The sequence below is a fragment of the Daktulosphaira vitifoliae genome, unplaced genomic scaffold, assembly GCF_025091365.1.
Source record: "Daktulosphaira vitifoliae isolate Bord-2020 unplaced genomic scaffold, ASM2509136v1 Scaffold_1, whole genome shotgun sequence".
Classification (NCBI taxonomy): Eukaryota; Metazoa; Arthropoda; class Insecta; order Hemiptera; family Phylloxeridae; genus Daktulosphaira; species Daktulosphaira vitifoliae.
The window spans coordinates 17,712,308-17,730,975 of NW_026099572.1; the positions used below are offsets into that span (position 1 = coordinate 17,712,308).

General features: G+C 26.4%; 3 protein-coding genes across 4 annotated transcripts in view; all 3 read left to right on the forward strand.

The window, feature by feature from the left end:
* Window positions 1-5,368, forward strand: part of LOC126910460 (uncharacterized) — a 31,978-nt gene extending 26,610 nt beyond the window's left edge. The window contains exons 1-2 of one of the 2 annotated variants that reach the window (XM_050693049.1): window positions 3,026-3,938; window positions 4,343-5,364. In XM_050693049.1, coding sequence (XP_050549006.1) covers window positions 3,058-3,938; window positions 4,343-5,174 — 1,713 coding nt within the window. In that variant the 5' untranslated portion in view covers window positions 3,026-3,057 and the 3' untranslated portion in view covers window positions 5,175-5,364. Of the gene's footprint in view, window positions 1-3,025; window positions 3,939-4,342 lie in introns of those variants that run through there. The other variant, XM_050693050.1, reaches the window with a different exon arrangement.
* Window positions 5,369-10,783: 5,415 nt separating this feature from the next.
* On the forward strand, window positions 10,784-14,296 carry LOC126905971 (zinc finger MYM-type protein 1-like). Its single transcript, XM_050686221.1, has 4 exons — window positions 10,784-10,799; window positions 10,912-11,841; window positions 12,010-13,288; window positions 14,188-14,296. Exons 1-4 carry the CDS (start codon window positions 10,784-10,786, stop codon window positions 14,294-14,296), a joined length of 2,334 nt encoding a protein of 777 aa, XP_050542178.1.
* Window positions 14,297-16,779: 2,483 nt separating this feature from the next.
* On the forward strand, window positions 16,780-18,379 carry LOC126910492 (uncharacterized). Its single transcript, XM_050693116.1, has 2 exons — window positions 16,780-16,986; window positions 17,384-18,379. Exons 1-2 carry the CDS (start codon window positions 16,874-16,876, stop codon window positions 18,210-18,212), a joined length of 942 nt encoding a protein of 313 aa, XP_050549073.1. The 5' UTR covers window positions 16,780-16,873; the 3' UTR covers window positions 18,213-18,379.
* The last annotated feature ends 289 nt before the right edge of the window (window positions 18,380-18,668 follow it).

Below are 18,668 nucleotides of genomic sequence, written 5' to 3' on the forward strand. Positions count from 1 at the left end.
ACTCTCTATACGCATTTTAAAAGGTTTGCACCTCCCTTGTATAAAGGGATATGGTCCGATTTAAAAAAATAGTATGTCGAATGAAAGAATTATATATAAAAAGTATTTATCATTAAAGAATAAAGATTCATGCATGNATTTATCATTAAAGAATAAAGTTGATTCATGCATTTTTTAAAAAGTTATAGCAACATAATGTTAAAAAATGTAAAATATAATATCAAGAATTTTTTCCCAAAAATAGCATATTTTTGCAACGGTAGTAATTTACACCATGAAGACAAGTTNACGGTAGTCATTTTCACCATGAAGACAAGTCCAGAGGTCAAATTTTTTTTTTTCAAATTAAAGTATATTACATAATCTTTAATTTAAGGTATATATAAAAGTGTCAGTATTTCCGGAACATTTTCAAAAGTTAAGTTAAAAAACAACCCAGCACAGTGGAGTCGCGGCATAGTGGGGACGTTGCATAGTTGGGTCCAGTATAGATTTAATCTGACAGTGATTAAAATCACTATCATAAGAAACGCTTCGATGCAAATCAGTAGATAGTGTTTAATTCTAAGAAATTGGTGGATAATTATAAAAGCTGCATGATCTGCTAGTTCNAATTACAAAAGCTACATTATCTGCTAGTTTCTTATTAATACCCTGATTAAGATAAAGTATGTCGAATGAAAAAGGGATTATTAAAAAATATTATTTCTCATAAAAAAATTGTGTTGATTCATAGACTTTTCAATGAGTTATAGCATTATAAAGTTAAAAATGTAACCAACCCAACCCAACATCAACTCCTATTTCCTTAATTATATCCAGATTAGTAATTAGTTTAATTATATATTATATAATTTTTATAATTAATTATTTTCAAATTATTATTGATTTTTAATATGTTAAAAGTAATCATTTTGAACCTACTTCTTTTTGTTCTTTAAAGTGAAAGTTTTAATAAAAAAAAAATGAATTTATTACCATAACTTTTAACTCAACTTGCAAGTTTGAAATAAATATTATTAAATAGAAAAAAATGAAATTGGTAGATTATTTCAAAAACAACAATAACACTTATTCCCTTAATTTTACCCCGATTTATAATTATAATATATGAATACATAATAATTACAGTAATTAAATTGAGTATGAAAGTGGTATTCAATAATATAATATTGTAATTTTTACGGAGATATTATAAAAATAAAAAGGAGTTGTATATTCATATACTTTTAATGCGTATACAAATTTAAAGGAATTTATGCAATACTTTTTAATAAAAAAATTTTGTTACTTATGAATAAATACACTAAACAAAAGGAACTTTCATCAGAAAAAAAAAATATACTTTTCTAAATAAACTTTTCGCGATGTTTTCAAATGTGCAATTAAACTTTTTCTATTAATTCTAAGTTTTAATATTATTACTTATTATTAAAAGATAAGTATTTACATAAAAAAAAACGGTAGCACAGTGGGGTCGCGGCATAGTGGAGACATTGCATAGTAGGGTCCAGTATAGATTTAATCTGACAGTGATTAAAATCACTATCATAAGAAACGCTTCGATGCAAATCTGTAGATAGTGTTTAATTTTAAAAAATTGATGGATAATTGCAAAAGCAACATCAACTTCTATTAAAATAATATACAAAACCCATAATTTTCATACAAAAATAGCATATTTTTGAAAATGGTAGCCATTTGCGTATAGAAGATAGGTCGTCGGGACAAATATTTTTTTTTTATTTTGTAGTACATAAAAAAACTGTAATTTTATATATGTTTAAAGGACGCAGTATTTCCGGACCATTTTCAAAAATTAAGTTGAAAAAGTTTTTTTTGTAAAAAAGTTACTATTTTAAATCCCCCCCATGAGCAGGTTAAGTGTTAAATTTTCAAATAAATTATATCAAATGAAAGGAAAATATCTAAGGTTTTAGTTTAAAAAAAAATTATGTTGATTTGTTGATTTTTGAAAAAGTTATGGAAGTTTTAAGAAAAAAAAATGAAAAAAATGACAAAATTTGTCGACTTTTAAATTTGTAATTTTTTTGGATATTTCCTCCATTTGCGGGGAACGAGGGAAAATTTTTAAATTTTTAAGGGTAATGTCTTAAACTAGATACAATTTTTGATCTTTTGACGTATTGTTAAAAGAAATCGGTCCAGTGAGAGCTGAGAAAAAGTAGTGACAGAAAAAAAAAAAAAAAAAAAAAAAAAAAACACATCATGGTAAAATTAATACCTTCTCAGCTTCGCATCGAAGCTAAAAGTTAATTTTATGTAAAATAGCTACCATTTTGTAACCCTTCCTGTGGGCTGTTAAAGAGTCAAATGTTCACAAAAATATATAAAATTATAGGTAAATATATAAGATAGAAAAATAAAATTATATTGATTTGGTCATTTTTAAAAAAGTTATGGCAATTATAAGTAAAAAAAATTAAAAAAATTTCGAAAATTAGCGATTTTTAAATTTGTAATTTTTTGGGGGATTTCCCCCGTTTACGGGGAACGAAGGAATTTTTTTCAAATTTTGAGGGTAATGTCTTTAGCTAAATTTGATTTGTGATCTTTTGACATATTTTTCAACAAAATCGGTCCAGCGAGAGCTGAGATAGAGCGTATACAGACAAAAAAGAAACACATCATAATAAAATTAATACCTTCTCAGCTTCGCATTGAAGCAAAAAAAAAATATTTTGATTCATTTATTTTTCAATAAGTTATCACAATTTTTAGAATAAAAAGGTTAAAAATTGTCGAAATTTGCCGATTCTATTAATTTTAATTCTATAAGATCTAAGAAAATAAAATATTAAAATTTCTATGCAATATTTTCCAACCTGTATTTTTAATTTTAAATTTATTACTAAATCAATAATTAAACAATTGCTAACAAAATTATTTTACAAAATAATTATACATAACCTCTATTACGTACGTTTTTTTTTTTTTTTTGTTAAATATATAATCAATTCTTTAAAAAAAATTGGCCATAATATAAATTTAAACGTTTATAATAATTGAAATACTTATTTCAAAATAATTTTAAAAATGACTCTTAGATTCCGAACTTTGATATTATTCATTATAAATATTTTTCTTGGAATTAGCACTGTTGATTGTTTTATAAAACAAAAAGAGTATATAATATATTTTAATGAAGTAACAAATTACATAAGTGATCAATTAAAAAAGATAAACCTGGAATATGTATTAGTAAGTATATCAAAAGATAAAATTATAAGCATAAAAGAAGCCCTAAAATATAAAACAGAAAATAAAAATGAATTATTAATTAAATATAACATTATAGTTGATTTACTCAACTATTTATTTTCTAAAGAACTACAAAATTTTACCGAACACTTAAAAATCATTTCAGATGATTGTGACATTTTTTTTAAAGAAAATTCATTTAAGAATGCGACTTATTGCACAGTAGGACTTTTAAATGCAGCAAAAAATTCAAATCTGATGTTTGAATATTTATATAAAGCTATTATATTTATTGACTATTTGGACGTAAAATTAGTGCTAAGAAACTCGATTCATCCAAAAACGATAGTAGAAGAAATTTATACTGTTAAAAACTATACGTTTTTAATGAAAACGCCAGAAATTTATAATTATGTAAATAATGCCGGAAATATTAAAATAGAAGTACTTTTAAAAGACTATATTGAAATTAATAATTTCGTTAATAAAATAGCTGCAATAACAGATTCATTTAATAATAACAATGTTACTATTATAAACAGTAGAAAGGAATTTAATTTACGAGTAAAGTACTATGGAGAATACATAAATAATAATTATATAATGAATTTTGCCGATTTTGTTAGAGAAAAGCTATATCTTTATTGTTCAGAAACCATTTATGACTTTTATGAAAAAATTGGATTTAATCAGTTACTTTATCCTAATATACCTGAGTAAGTTTTATTTTTTAATAAAAATATTGTTGTCTAATAAGAATTTAATTTTTAAAAATTTTAAAATTTTAAAAACAAAAATGAACAGTAATTAAATTGTGTAATCTTAATTGTATTTTAAATAGAGTAAATCATTTCAGGTTGTTAATTTTCTAACAAAAACCTAGTGGATTAGTTTTCATTATTACCGTTGAATATATGAACCTAACCAAACCCAGCTGACAACTGATCCCTTTTGTCTTTGCTTACTCACTCCATTTCCTATCATGACCATTCTATGTGATTGGTTATACGGTTTAACTGTCTCTTACGAGACACCAATGTTGTTAAATAAAAATTATACAAAAATGATTTTTTAGAATGTTTTTCATAGTCTAGATTAAAATAGCTATTGTTTTATTTAGGCTTATGCCCCCTCAAAACACCAATCAAAATGAAGCAATTAAAGCACTAAACACTTTGTTCCGTAAAGGAGATTGGAAATTATTAAATCATATAAGAATAACAATTGATGATGAAATTATCACTACTAATCAAATTACTCGAGACACTGTAGACGATTTTAATTTTAATATGAAAAGAAAATACTTTACACAGCTTATAAGGTGCAGATATACAGAAATATTGAAAAAGTATAACATTTATATGTCTGCTGTTATACAAATATGCAAATATGAAAAGTCCAACAAAGAATTTAATAACTTTGTAAATTGTATTCTTCAATTTTTTGAAATGGTTAATGATTCAAAAGAAATGTTTAAGCATATGTTGTTAGCTTTGGATAAATTACAAGCTTCATATATTTGGGAAGTGATGTATAATTCATATGCATGTTTAACGCAAACCTATAATTTGTTGAGTAAATTTTTCTCCGAAATTGAAAATCTTAATTTTAGAAAAAATGATTTTATTAACCTATCTATTGATGAACAAGAAAGGATGGTAACTAAATTTTTAATTAATTTTCAAAGTGCTCGAAAAGATTTTACACTAAAAATTAAGGACGGACTTAACTCTGTTAATGAATGTTGCTTGATTGATGGCGAAATTTTAAACAAAAAACAATTAATAAGTTCATGGGAGAGTATTGTTTCGTCAACTAATAATAACAACACACTCGATCATCCACTATTTTTGTATGAATATGGTTTGGAAGACTTTATGACGTTTTTTAATATTGCTATTAGAAGTGAATATAACTGTTTAGGTTTCGATAATATAACTATTAACAATTGAAGAAAGTTTTATATTTATCTTATATATTATATTAATGATCTTGTTAAAATTTATAATTGTTTTTATTAAGTTTAATTGTTTTATTATAAAATTTCTGTAGTAATATTTTATTTTTATTTTAATAAAATTATCAGGACTACGAAATATGGCTGATTAAATTGTTCATGAATCATAGGATATTTTATAATATTTTCATTCTAATACATAATTTTTAATGTTGTTTTAGTTTTTATTGTGTGTTTAATTAGAATAAATACTTTTTGATAAGGGTTCATGGTAAAACCAGATTTTTGTTATTTTTTGCTTTGAAATAAAATCTTAATTAAAATAAAAATGCTTTTTCTATAAAATATAGAGAATATATTTTGATAATTATTAATTATAATTAACATTTTTGCACTAGATTTTTGTTATTTTATAAAAATAATTATGCATTTTTCATAAAGTATAGAGAATTTATTCTTGCATATATTATCTTCATAAAGAATCTTTGATAACTTTTTTTTGAGCAAATACTTTGCATTTCTTTAATTTTTTTACATTTTTGGACTAAAATCTTTGTTATAATAAGGTGAAAAATAATTTTTAATAAAATTAAAATAATTAAATAATGAAAAAAAAAATATATATATATAAGGTTTTTTTATATATTATAACAATCATGTGTTGCTCTGAAAGTGGAGTTTTTATTTTATTATTTTTCTCAGCAATCTACAATTTACTATCTGGAAGTAGAGGAACGACAATAACAGTTTATCATTAAAAAGTTTTTTCTTTAAATTAATAACAATAATTTTATTTTATTCTTCTATAATATTAAATATTATTTTCTATTATTATACTTTTTGATATATTTTGATAACTTACATTCTTATCACTTTAAAAAGGTCTTTTCTTTATTAAAATAAAAATGCTTTTTCTATAAAATATAGGGAATATATGACTGATATAAAATTTTATAAGGATTTTAATAATGTAATTTTTATGTTTCTAGCATAACCAAATACTAAAATAATCGCTGTGAACATAAAAAAATTTTTGATATTATAACAATATTTTTATAAAAATTATCTTTAATTCAAAACTTAATATATTTAAAAATAAATGAGTGCATGATGCTAAACGGAGTGTTCAAAAAGAAAAGAAACGGATAAATTGTTACAAACTTTGAGAACAATTGAATTTCTTTTCCTTAATTCCTAATCACCTATACAGGGTGTTCAGTAAGTCAGGAAACGGGTATCTATTGTTCTCATTGTTACAAACAATGAGAACAATAGAAACCCGTTTCCTGACTTACTGAACACCCTGTATAATTTTTGACGCTGACAAAAAATTTTTAATTAGATTTCGTGTGTCATTATTATTTATTAAGGAGTATAAAGTCCAAATTATATTTAAAATACACCGATTTTGCTCGTTTAATGGAAATTTACACGTATAATAATTCTATATAATACTAATGGGCGGGGGCTTAAGAAGCTATAGCTTCTTTCATTGATCAATTTCAATTGACGTGACAAAAGTATCTATTTATTTTTTTTGTCTATTTTTATATATATATATATTCGTGTTAAGCCGAATGCGGACTACGACGGCGTTTGTCAGTCAAATAATCATGATGAGGTGTTGTGATTTGTTTATGCGCGTGCGAGATAGTCAGCTGTGTACTATTTCAGACCGGTTCATGGAAGGCATTTGTGTGTACATTCACTCCGCTTCTTTCGTATCTTGAACATCATTTGCACTGCTCACCGCATACATTGTCGCCTTATGATTTAAATTGTTCTTAGTAATTTCCGGCACTGAGTATTAAGTTTTTTTTGACCCCTACTCTAAAGGCTAGCCGTGTTGTAGCCAACGGACCGCCGGGTTAAACGTCGGACGGGTTGTCGGAAATTAGCCATCATCGGAACTGGTCGTCGCTAATTTCTATTCGTAGCGGTTTTTTTTTATTGTAGTGTGCGGTACAACTAGTTTATATTATATTTTAGCTTCGATGCGAAGCTGAGAAGGTATTATTTTTACTATGATGTGTTTTTTTTTTTTGTGTTTGTTACCACTTTTTCTCAGCTCTCACCGAACGGATTTCTTTCAACGATACGTCAAAAGATCACAAATTGTATCTAGTAGAAGACAATACCCTCAAAAATTGAAAAAATGCCCTCGTTCCCCGTAAATGGGGGAAACCTCCAAAAAAATTACAAATTTAAAAATCGCTAATTTTCGAAATTTTTTCAATTTTTTTTACTAAAAACTGCCGTAACTTTTTCAAAAATGTACATACGAATATAATTTTTTTTTTTATAGATGCTTGATGTTTTTACCTATCATTTGGTATATTTTTTTTGTAAATTTGACACTTAACCTGCCCATAGGGGGGATTTAAAATGACAACTTTTTCACAAAAAATTTACTTTTTCAACATAACTTTTGAAAATGTTCCGGAAGGTCTGACACTTTTATATATATATATTAAATTAAAGCTAATGTAATGCACTTTAATTTGAAAAAAATAAATTTGACCTCTGGACTTGTCTTCACGGCGAAAATGGCTACCGAATGCTATTTTCGTGTGAAAATTCTCGATTTTATTATTTATATTATATTTAACTTTTTAATGCTATAACTTATTGAAAAGTTTATGGATCCACACAATTTTTTTATGAGAAATAATATTTTTTAATAAACCCTTTTTCATTTGACATACTTTATCTTAATCGAGATATTAATAAGGAACCAGCAGATCAAGTAGCTTTTGGAATAAAACACCAATTTTTTTAAAATTAAACAATATTTTTTTTATTATTAAATTTTTTTTTAGGTGCCCCTATTTTTTCATTTAGGTCCTTGTATAAGGTCATCCCTCATTAATATGGTTATGTGACAACTGTCACGAGGTTTTGGTGTACATCTACTTTCAACGACTCAACGGACATCAACTTTAATATTTATTAATTTTATATTTTTGTCTAATTGCTTTAACATACAAAACTTCATTTTTCATTAAAATCCTACTGTGGTCCGACAATACATTGTCTCGCCCAGTAGGTTGACGATCCTTGTTCTTGTTACTTTTTCAATACGCCATGAAAGTTACAAATTTTTCGTTGCGGCCAATTAGTTTTTTTATATTTGTAACCTTTCAATGATACTGTTAATAATCATTTATTAGTTACTTATTGGTGTTAATAAGAGTATGAACAAATACCTTACATTTTGTTTATTACTAATAAGCATAAAAAAAAACCTAAAGCACAGTAGGATCGCGTCACAGTGTGGACTAGGCATTGTTGTTACAAGTATAGATAATATCTGACAGTAATTAAAATCACTATCAAAAGAAACGCTTCGATGCAAATCTGTAGATAGTGTTTAATTTTATGAAATTGGTGGATTATTCAAAAGCAAAATTCTAACTCAAAAATAATTAAGGAAAAATTGCAAAAAAAGCATTTTATATTCTATGTCAATTAGATTTATATAATACTTATGAAAAGCAGTGTAAATTAAAATACAATATTAAGAATTTTAACACAAAATTTTTTGAATATGATATCAATTTTATTTATATCACGACATTTTTTTTTTTATAATAAGATATATTACAGAATTTAAGGTTAAATAAAAGTATCAATTTTAGTATTTCCGGAATATTTTCAAAAGTTAATTTGAAAAATTTCTACTTTTTATCGTATAATGAAAAATGTAAACTCCCTCCTGTATAAAGGAAAATGGTTTGATTTAAAAAAATATTATATTAAATAAAAGAAGTAAACATAAAGTATTTATCAAAAAAAAAATTGTATTAATCCATACATTTTAAGTTGAAAAAGTTAAATTTTTGTGCAAATGTTGCTATTTTGAATCCTCCTGTGGGCAAGAAAAGGGTCAGATTTTCAAAAAATTTATGTCAAATGAAACGGAAATACGTGGGATGTTTATACATCAAAAAATATTTTGATTTGTTAATTTTACAATAAATTATAGCAAATTTTAGAAAAAAATTGTCGAATTTAGCAATTTTAAAAATCGTAATTTTTTGGTTGATTTTCCCCCTTTATGGAGAGCGAGTGCAATAATTTCAATTTTTGAGGGCAATGTCTTCAACTAGATACGATTTGTGATTTTTTGACGTATCATTGAAAAAAGTCGTTCCAGTGGGAGCTGAAAAAAAGTAATGACAGACACAAAAAAAATAAACAAACATGGTAAAATTAATAGCTTTTCAGCTTCGCTTCAAAGCTTAAAATCTTCAGCCCTCTCTCTTGAAAAAATCCAGTTAATGTGTAAGGTTTTAGCCAAAACAGAGGGCCTACTAATTACCCACTGCCCAGGGACAACACTAGACAGTGACCTAGTAGCCGCGCCAAGCAAGATAGTACTTGTTGACGGAGCTACTAGGTTTTGATAAAAAAAAAAAATGTTAATAAAAAGATAAAGGCCATGTATAATAAAATTTTTTAATGATTTAATAATTAAAGATTTATAAATATCGTTATTCATAAAGAAAAAAAGAAAAGAAAAAGAAAAAGAGAGGTGCCAATTACACAAAATTAAAAATGGGGTAAAAGGGGGTTTCATGTTGATACTTGTCGTTGGTTGAGTTGAGGAGTGACGGCCCACCACCGGCCATAATTGTGTCTCACATCATCATCATTGGCATCTCAACGTTTTATTTAAAAAAAAAAAAATGGAGGACAAAAAAAAAATACAGTCAGGTTGACACCACAAGTAGACGGCAGGTCGACTCGACGTTTATTTTAACAAAAAAAACGGAGGACAAAAAAAAAACGTGGTTTTCACAACAAAAAAAGTTCTAGACAAAATACGACTTGTCGCCTCAGTAGTATAGCTGAGAAAAAAAAATATCCGTTGTCGCGACATTTATAATGCCCGGTGATTGTGACGCCGGGTGGTGGTGGTACCAACTTTGACACGTCCATTGGGGGAAATACAACAATATGAGTATAGGTGCATAGTGTACGGACAGCTGATGACGATAGGACAGGGCCATCCTAAGGGGGGGGCAAGCAGGGCCCAGGCCCTGGGCCTCGCGCTTTTGGGGTCTCGCACAAAAATACCAGACCTGTAGAAAGATGAGTAAAAAAAAAAGGTCATTGAGAAAATTTCCCTACTTGCGCCAGATGATGTAAATTTCCCGCCACTTCTCGCAATTCAAAAAAAAAAGTAGAGTATTACTTGACAATTTCATTTAAAATTAATTAGTTCTTGTGATTATACTTTTTTAATTTGTATATTTAAAAAAACCTGCTATTTAAACAGAAGTAATACATTTGAAATACAATTTCAAACATTATAATGGTAAATGTCGAAATATTGTATTAGATTTATATGGATTATATATATAGATCAATTGGTTTACTAATTTCCCCATGATCATTTTTCACTCAACTCGCATATGCACATACACTCGAGATACGCGATTAGGCAAGGCATGTTATTTTAATCGACGAATTTCGTAGAAAAATAGTCAAAATAATAAAACCATTTATTCACCGAAATAACAAACTGTTTGTAACGGTAATTTTTAGTATGTGTTCGTTTTTCGTGGTCGTTGGAGCTTAAATATCGGGGACCAAAATAAAATGAGTGGCCGATTACGTGATAAATATCGAAAATTTAAAAGTGGTGCTGAAAATCGAAAACTTAAAAATGTTCAAAAAAGAGCAGGATAAACTTTTAAAAAACTCTTTATGTAAATTTTTAAAAAAAGATCAAAATGATTGTGTTGCCGAAAGTAGTAGTCAAGTTAACATTGAAAATAACGAACAAAAATTATTGTTAGACAATATTACTATTGAAAGAAAAGAATTACAATCCAGTAGCAAGACTGAACAGAATGAAGTAAATGAAAATCTTCAACAACTATCAAAAGATTTACTACTCCAAGAAGATACAGAGAACAAAAAAGTACAGGACGATGAAATTGATTATGACGATCCAGGTAAATGGCAAAATATTACAGATAAATTACGAGATTATTTAATAGAGAACTCGCCTTCAAAAATTATAAATTATAATTTTCCATCAAACGACGAAGGTAGAAAATTCAACATAACACATTATAATCGAATAATGGGCAACGGTGAAAAAGTGGTAAGAAATTGGCTTTTATATTCTAAATCTTTAAATCGAGTTTTTTGTCTCTATTGTCGTTTATTTTCTTCAAACTCAACTTCATCATTGGCGTCAGAAGGATTTTTTAATTGGAAACAGATAAGTGAACGTTTAAAAGAGCACGAATTATCTATTTCACATAATATAGCTCAAGAAAAATGGCTACAACTACGTATGAGACTTAATCTCCATACAACTATAGATAATGATATTCAAAGAAACGTAAATATTGAAAAAGAACGTTGGCGTAATATTCTTAAACGAATTATTGCATGTATAGAATTTTTAGCAGAGCATAATGACGCTTTTCGTGGTACAAGTTCTAAGTTATATACAACTAATAATGGTAAATTTTTAGGCTTACTTCAAATGATTGCAAAATTTGATTTAATTATGGCTGATCATTTAAAACGTGTATATAATAATGACATCCATGATCATTATTTAGGTCCTAGGATACAAAATGAACTTATTAATATTATTGCCACAAAAATACGTGATGAAATAATAAATCGAGTAAGACAAAGTAAATATTTCACAATTTTATTGGACGGGACTCCTGATAAAGGTCACAAGGAGCAGCTTACATTTTTATTGCGCGTTATAGAAATTTCGAAAATTTTCAAATATGAAATAAATGAATATTTTATATGTTTCATTCATACTACAAGTAAGACTGGCTTGAATTTAACAGAGGAAATAAAAGCACAATTGAAACTAATGAATATAGATTTAAATAATTGTCGTGGCCAATCGTATGACAACGGGGCGAATATGATAGGTCATCATCAAGGAGTGCAGTCAAGAAACCTTTCTGAAAACCCAAGAGCTTTTTTTGTTCCGTGCACTGCTCACAGCCATAATTTACTTCTCGGAGATATGGCATCATCCGTACCAGCTGCTATGACATTTTTTGGGGTAATTCAAAGAATTTATTCTATTTTTGCTGCCTCTACTGAAAGATGGACTATTCTTCTCAAATACGTTTCAGATTTTACACTAAAACCAATGTCAGATACTAGATGGGAATCTCGGGTCGAATCGGTTAAGCCTATCCGTTTTCAATTATGCCATGTACATGACGCTTTAATAGAAATTAGTGAATCAACGAAGGATCCTAAAATAAAAAGTGAAAGCTCGTCATTAGCAAACTATGAATTTTGTTATGACTTTATTTTAAGTGTTGTTATTTGGTACGAACTGTTATCTGCTATAAATAATGTTAGTAAGAGTCTTCAGAGCAAAAATATGGAATTAAGTAATGCTGTACAGTTGTTGAGTGGTCTTAAAGATTTTTTTTATAATTTTAGAAATGAAGGATTTGAGTCGTCAAAAAAAATTGCGCAAAATTTATGTGAAGGCCTTGATATTCAAGCAGTTTTTAAACAATCTAGAATTAAAAAAAAAGTTAGGCAGTTCAATTATGAAAGCAAAGATGCACGTCTAAATTCAGCTGAGCAAACATTTTACGATGATTATTTTTTAGCCGTAATAGATCAAGCAATCGTATCAATTAATGAACGTTTTGAACAACTATCTCATCATTCAGAATATTTTGGATTTTTATATAATATTGAAAATTTAAAAACATTTGACGAAGAAACGTTAAGAAAACATTGTATGGATTTAGAAATTTTATTAAAAGATGGTGAAAATAATGATATAAATGGTATTGAACTTTTTGACGAATTAAAAATTTTTTGTAGAATTTTGAACAAACAAATGACTTCTATAGAATGTCTTAATTTAATAGAAACAACATGTGGCTCATTTCCAAACATTTCTATTGCATTGAGATTATTATTGACCCTTCCGATAACCACAGCAAGCGCAGAGAGAAGTTTCTCCAAGTTAAAAATCATAAAAAATTATTTAAGGACATCTATGACACAAAATCGTCTTTCTGATCTAGCAATTATTTCAATCGAACGTGATCTGTGTGAAAATTTAGATTATGACGATATTATTAAAAAGTTTGCCGAAATAAAAGCTAAAAAAATTGATTTTATGTAATTTAAATTGTTTTAACGAAGGTCAGTTTAAATAAGACATTGTTTTTTATTCTTTTAATATTATTAAATTAAAGCAAATTTTTGACTAATATTAAAAAGCCACTGTGGGTACTCTTGAATTTTATTACAATGGAGTCATAAATAATTTTACAATTTAAAATTCACAATAAATAGTTGTTTAATTTTTTTCTTTATAAGTTTTTAAAATTTGTAGAAAAACATTTTTGTANTAATTTTTTTCTTTATAAGTTTTTAAAATTTGTAGAAAAACATTTTTGTAGTATTTTTATTTATAATAATGATAAAAATGAAGTGTTGTTATCTATGTTTTGTTGATATAAAATTATTTGGCCCTAGGTACTAGCCTGGTACTCCTGCTATTGATGAGCAAAAAAAAAAATGGTCATTTTTGCCCCGGGCCTCGCAAATTGTAATCACGGCCCTGCGATAGGATGACAGATATCGGACTGGTTAACTAGTGGAGGCTATCACATACACAATTATTAAAATACTTTACACCTACTGCACACACCTCTAATTGATAATATTTATTAAAAAAAACTTGTATAAATTTTGCAACATTACAATCGTTACTGATTATAGTATTAGAGCATTATATCATCAATGTAATATAAGCTCATAATATCAAACAACAAAAAATAGATTTATTTTCAAATATTTAAGCAAAAATCTATATAACTTTTAAGACTGACGCAAGGAAAATAAATGTTTTTTCAATAACGATTAATAAAAAAATATGAAGGCAAAGACAGTTAAAAATAAATCTAATAACTACAATTGAAATACAATGAGACTACGTGATAAATAATTAATGAAATTTAGACTGTAAACCTATTTAGATCATTCAGGCTACTAGATGGACTTAACTGTATTAATGACTCATCAAGCTCGAGATACAGAGCTCAAATTTTGCAAGTAAATGCTAAATATAGCCTATTAAAGTTTTAAATATTGTTTTTAAAATTTTTTTTTTTAATGAATAATTTTCACTTTTTAGCATTTGTTTTGTACGAGGCAGGTAGACCGTAGAAAGGCTAGTTGTGCACCGCACTAGAATGTCGTTTTACCATTAGCCTATTTATATCGTTATAATTGAAGCGGGAAGGGTCACCTGAGGGATGACGGTTAACTATACATCTAATAATTAAACGAGAGTAGACAATAATTAAATATCAAATAATGACATATATTAAATTCCTCAGAGAGTATCTTAAATTTAAAGGTAACGGTAAATACTAATGGCCGGCGAAGCGGCATAAAACAAAATAGTTAATCTCAATTAAAACAAACAATAAATAACATTAAAAAATAATATAAACTCAGCTGAATAGATGAAGCTGTTGATGATGATGAGTGGACTGTATGAGATCTTGTGGTAATAGTGTCGAACATCTGAGTATGAAGAGTCAGAGTGAGAACAGAACGCGAAAAGGCGACTACGGCAATGAAGATATTAAGTGATGGTCAGGGCCCAATCACTTATGGCGTGCAAGGGCACGTAAACTTTCAGTACAAGGGTGCAATAAACAAGTAATAAAAATCTATGGCGTACAACGGCCGGACGATTTACCGTTCAAGCGAAGGCGCTTGTTACAGAAAAGAGAGACACATAAAAAAACAATTGACTGACTGACTTACGACAATGAACTGTACACGGATGACAATCGACACGGAGGTCATCGATTTGCCATGCTGGGTGGGCAAAGGGGTGAGTAAAGCAAGACGCTGGAGATCAGCTGTCACACAATATAATATAATCAACAACGTTTATAACAACTGGTCTACTAAATCTTTGTTAAAGGCATTCTGTACCAAACAGCAATTATATAAAAAACCAAACTGAAAGTAGCAACAAAATTCCATTCAGAATTTACTATCATTTTGTTTGACGCAAATTAGAGTTTTACAGCGTTATTACGGATATTTTACTTTATTAGATATGATGGAATAAAAAAATTTTGTTTATATTATTTTTTGTATTCAATCAATCGTGCGCACTTCAAAATTGTTTAAAAATTTAATTTAGAAATATGAATTAATCATTCGATTGCTTTTCATAATATCGGAGGCAACAATAATATATTTCGATAGACATTAATTATTTTTATTATAGTTTAATAAGAAAATTTCTCCATACAAATTTTATATTAAAAGTACACTTGCGTGGATATAAAATTTTGTTCTTATTAACAGACGTTAATTATAAAAGATTTCTGTATGTATGATGAATAATATCTATATTAATAGAATATTTGTAAAATATTACTAAACTTAATCAAACTATAACAGAATATTAAATCATTAATCAACTAACAAATATAATACGAACAAAAGTTTTTTCCATATTATAAGCCAACTAAAGGTAAGAATTAAGAAAAAAAACGTTAAAATATTGTATATAATATTTTCGGTTATGAAAAGATTTCATAATTCATCACCTGTATTTTTAATTTTTACATTTTTATTAAATCAATAATTAAACAATTGTTAAGAGAATTATTATATAAAAAATTATATATACATTTTTTTTAAATATGATCAATTCTTTGAAAAAATATTGGACATAATATAAATTTAAACATTTTTAATAATTCGAATACTTGTAATTTCAAAATAATTTTAAAAATGACACTTAGATTACTAACTTTAATATTATTCATTATAAATATTTTTCCTGGAGTTGGCATTGTTAATTGTTACATAGAACAAAAAGAGTATGCAATATATTTAGAAGAAGTAACGAATTATCTAAGTGTTCATTTAAGAAATATAAACTTGGAACATATATCAGTAAGCATATCAAATGATAAAATTATGAGCATACAAGATGTACTCAAATATAAATCAAAATATCATAATGAATTTTTATCTAAATATAAAATTATAGTCGATTTGCTCAATTATTTATTTTCAAAAGAACTGCAAAATTATACCGAACACTTAAAAATTATTTTAGATGATTGTGACATTTTTTTTAAACAAAATTCGTTTGAGAATGCGACTTATTGCACAGTAATACTTTTAAATGCAGCTAAAAATTCAAATGTGATGTTTGAATATTTATATAAAGCTATTATATTTATTGACTATTTGGACGTAAAATTAGTGCTAAGAAACTCAATTCATCCAAAAACGATAGTAGAAGAAATTTATACTGTTAAAAACTATACGTTTTTAATGAAAACGCCAGGTATTTATAATTATGTAAATAATGGCNAACGATAGTAGAAGAAATTTATACTGTTAAAAACTATACGTTTTTAATGAAAACGCCAGAAATTTATAATTATGTAAATAATGGCGGAAATATTAAAATAGAAGTACTTTTAGAAGACTATATTGAAATAAATAATTTCGTTAATAAAATAGCTGCAATAACAGATTCAATTAATAATAATAATGTTACTATTATAAATAGTAGAACNAGATTCAATTAATAATAACAATGTTACTATTATAAACAGTAGAAAGGAATTTAATTTACGAGAAAAGTACTATGGTGAATACATAAATAATAAGAATATAATGAATTTTGCCGATTTTGTTAGAGAAAAGCTATATCTTTATTGTTCAGAAACCATTTATGACTTTTATGAAAAAATTGGATTTAATCAGTTACTTTATCCTAATATACCTGAGTAAGTTTTATTTTTTAAAAAAAATTTGTTGTCTAATTGGAATTTAACTTTTAGAGTAATTTTAAAAACAAAAATGAACGGTAGTTAAATTGTGTAATCTTAATTGTATTTTAAATAGAGTAAATCATTTCAGGTTGTTAATTTTCTAACAAAAACCTAGTGGATTAGTTTTCATTATTACCGTTGAATATATGAACCTAACCAAACCCAGCTGACAACTGATCCCTAACGTCTTTGCTTACTCACTCCATTTCCCATCATGACCATTCTATGTGATTGGTTATACGGTTTAACTGTCTCTTACGAGACAACAATGTTGTTAAATAAAAATTATACAAAAATTATTTTTTAGTATGTTTTTCAGAGTCTAGATTAAAATAGCTATTGTTTTATTTAGGCTTATGCCCCCTCAAAACTCCAATCAAAATGAAGCAATTAAAGCATTAAACACTTTGTTCAGTGAAGGAGATTGGAAATTATTAAATCATATAAGAATAACAATTGATGATGAAATTATAACTACAAATCGAATTACTCGAGACACTGTAGACGATTTTAATTTTAATATGAAAAGAAAATACTTTACACTGTTGATAAGGTGCAGATATACAGAAGTATTGAAAAACTACGACATATATATGACTGCTATAATTCAAACATGCAGAAATGAAAAGACCATAAGTAATCATAACTTTGTACATTGTACTCTTCAATTTATTGAAATGGTTAATGATTCAAAAGACATGTTTAAGTATATGTTGTTAGCTTTAGATAAATTACAAGCTTCATATATTTGGGAAGTGATGTATAATTCATATGCATGTTTAACGCAAACCTATAATTTCTTGAATAAATTTTTCTCTAAAATTGAAAATCTTAATTTTAGGAAAAATGATTTTATTAATTTATCTTTTAATGAACTAGAAATGAAAGTAATTAAATTGTCAAATGATTTCCAAAAAGCTCAACAAAATTTTACTAAAAGAATTAATGACGGACGAAATTTATTTAATGAATATTGCTTGATTGATAGTGAAATGTTAAACAAAAGTCAATTAATAAGTTCATGGGAGAGTATTGTTTCGTCAACTAATAATAACAACACACTCGATCGTCCACTACATTTGTATGAATATGGTTTGGAAGACTTTATGACGTTTTTTAATATTGCTATTAGAAGTGAATACAACTGTTTAGGTTTCGATAAAATAACTATTAACAATTGAAGAAAGTTTTATATTTATCTTATATATTATATTAATGATCTTGTTAAAATTTATAACTGTTTTTATTAAGTTTAATTTTTTTATTATAAAATTTCTGTAGTAATATTTTATTCTTATTTTTAATAAAATTATCAGGGCTACGAAATTTGGCTGTTTAAATTGTTCATGAATCATAGGATATTTTGTAATATTTTCATTTTAATACATAGTTTTTAATGTTGTTTTAGTTTTTACTGTGCGTTTAATTAAAATATCTACATTTTGATAAGGGTTCATAGTAAAACCAGATTTTTGGTATTTTTTGCTTTTAAATAAAATCTTTATTAAAATAAAAATGCTTTTTCTATAAAATATAGAGAATATATTTTGATAATTATTAATTATAATTTATCATTGTTGCACTAGCTTTTTGTTATTTATAAAAAAATAATTATGCATTTTTCATAAAGTATAGAG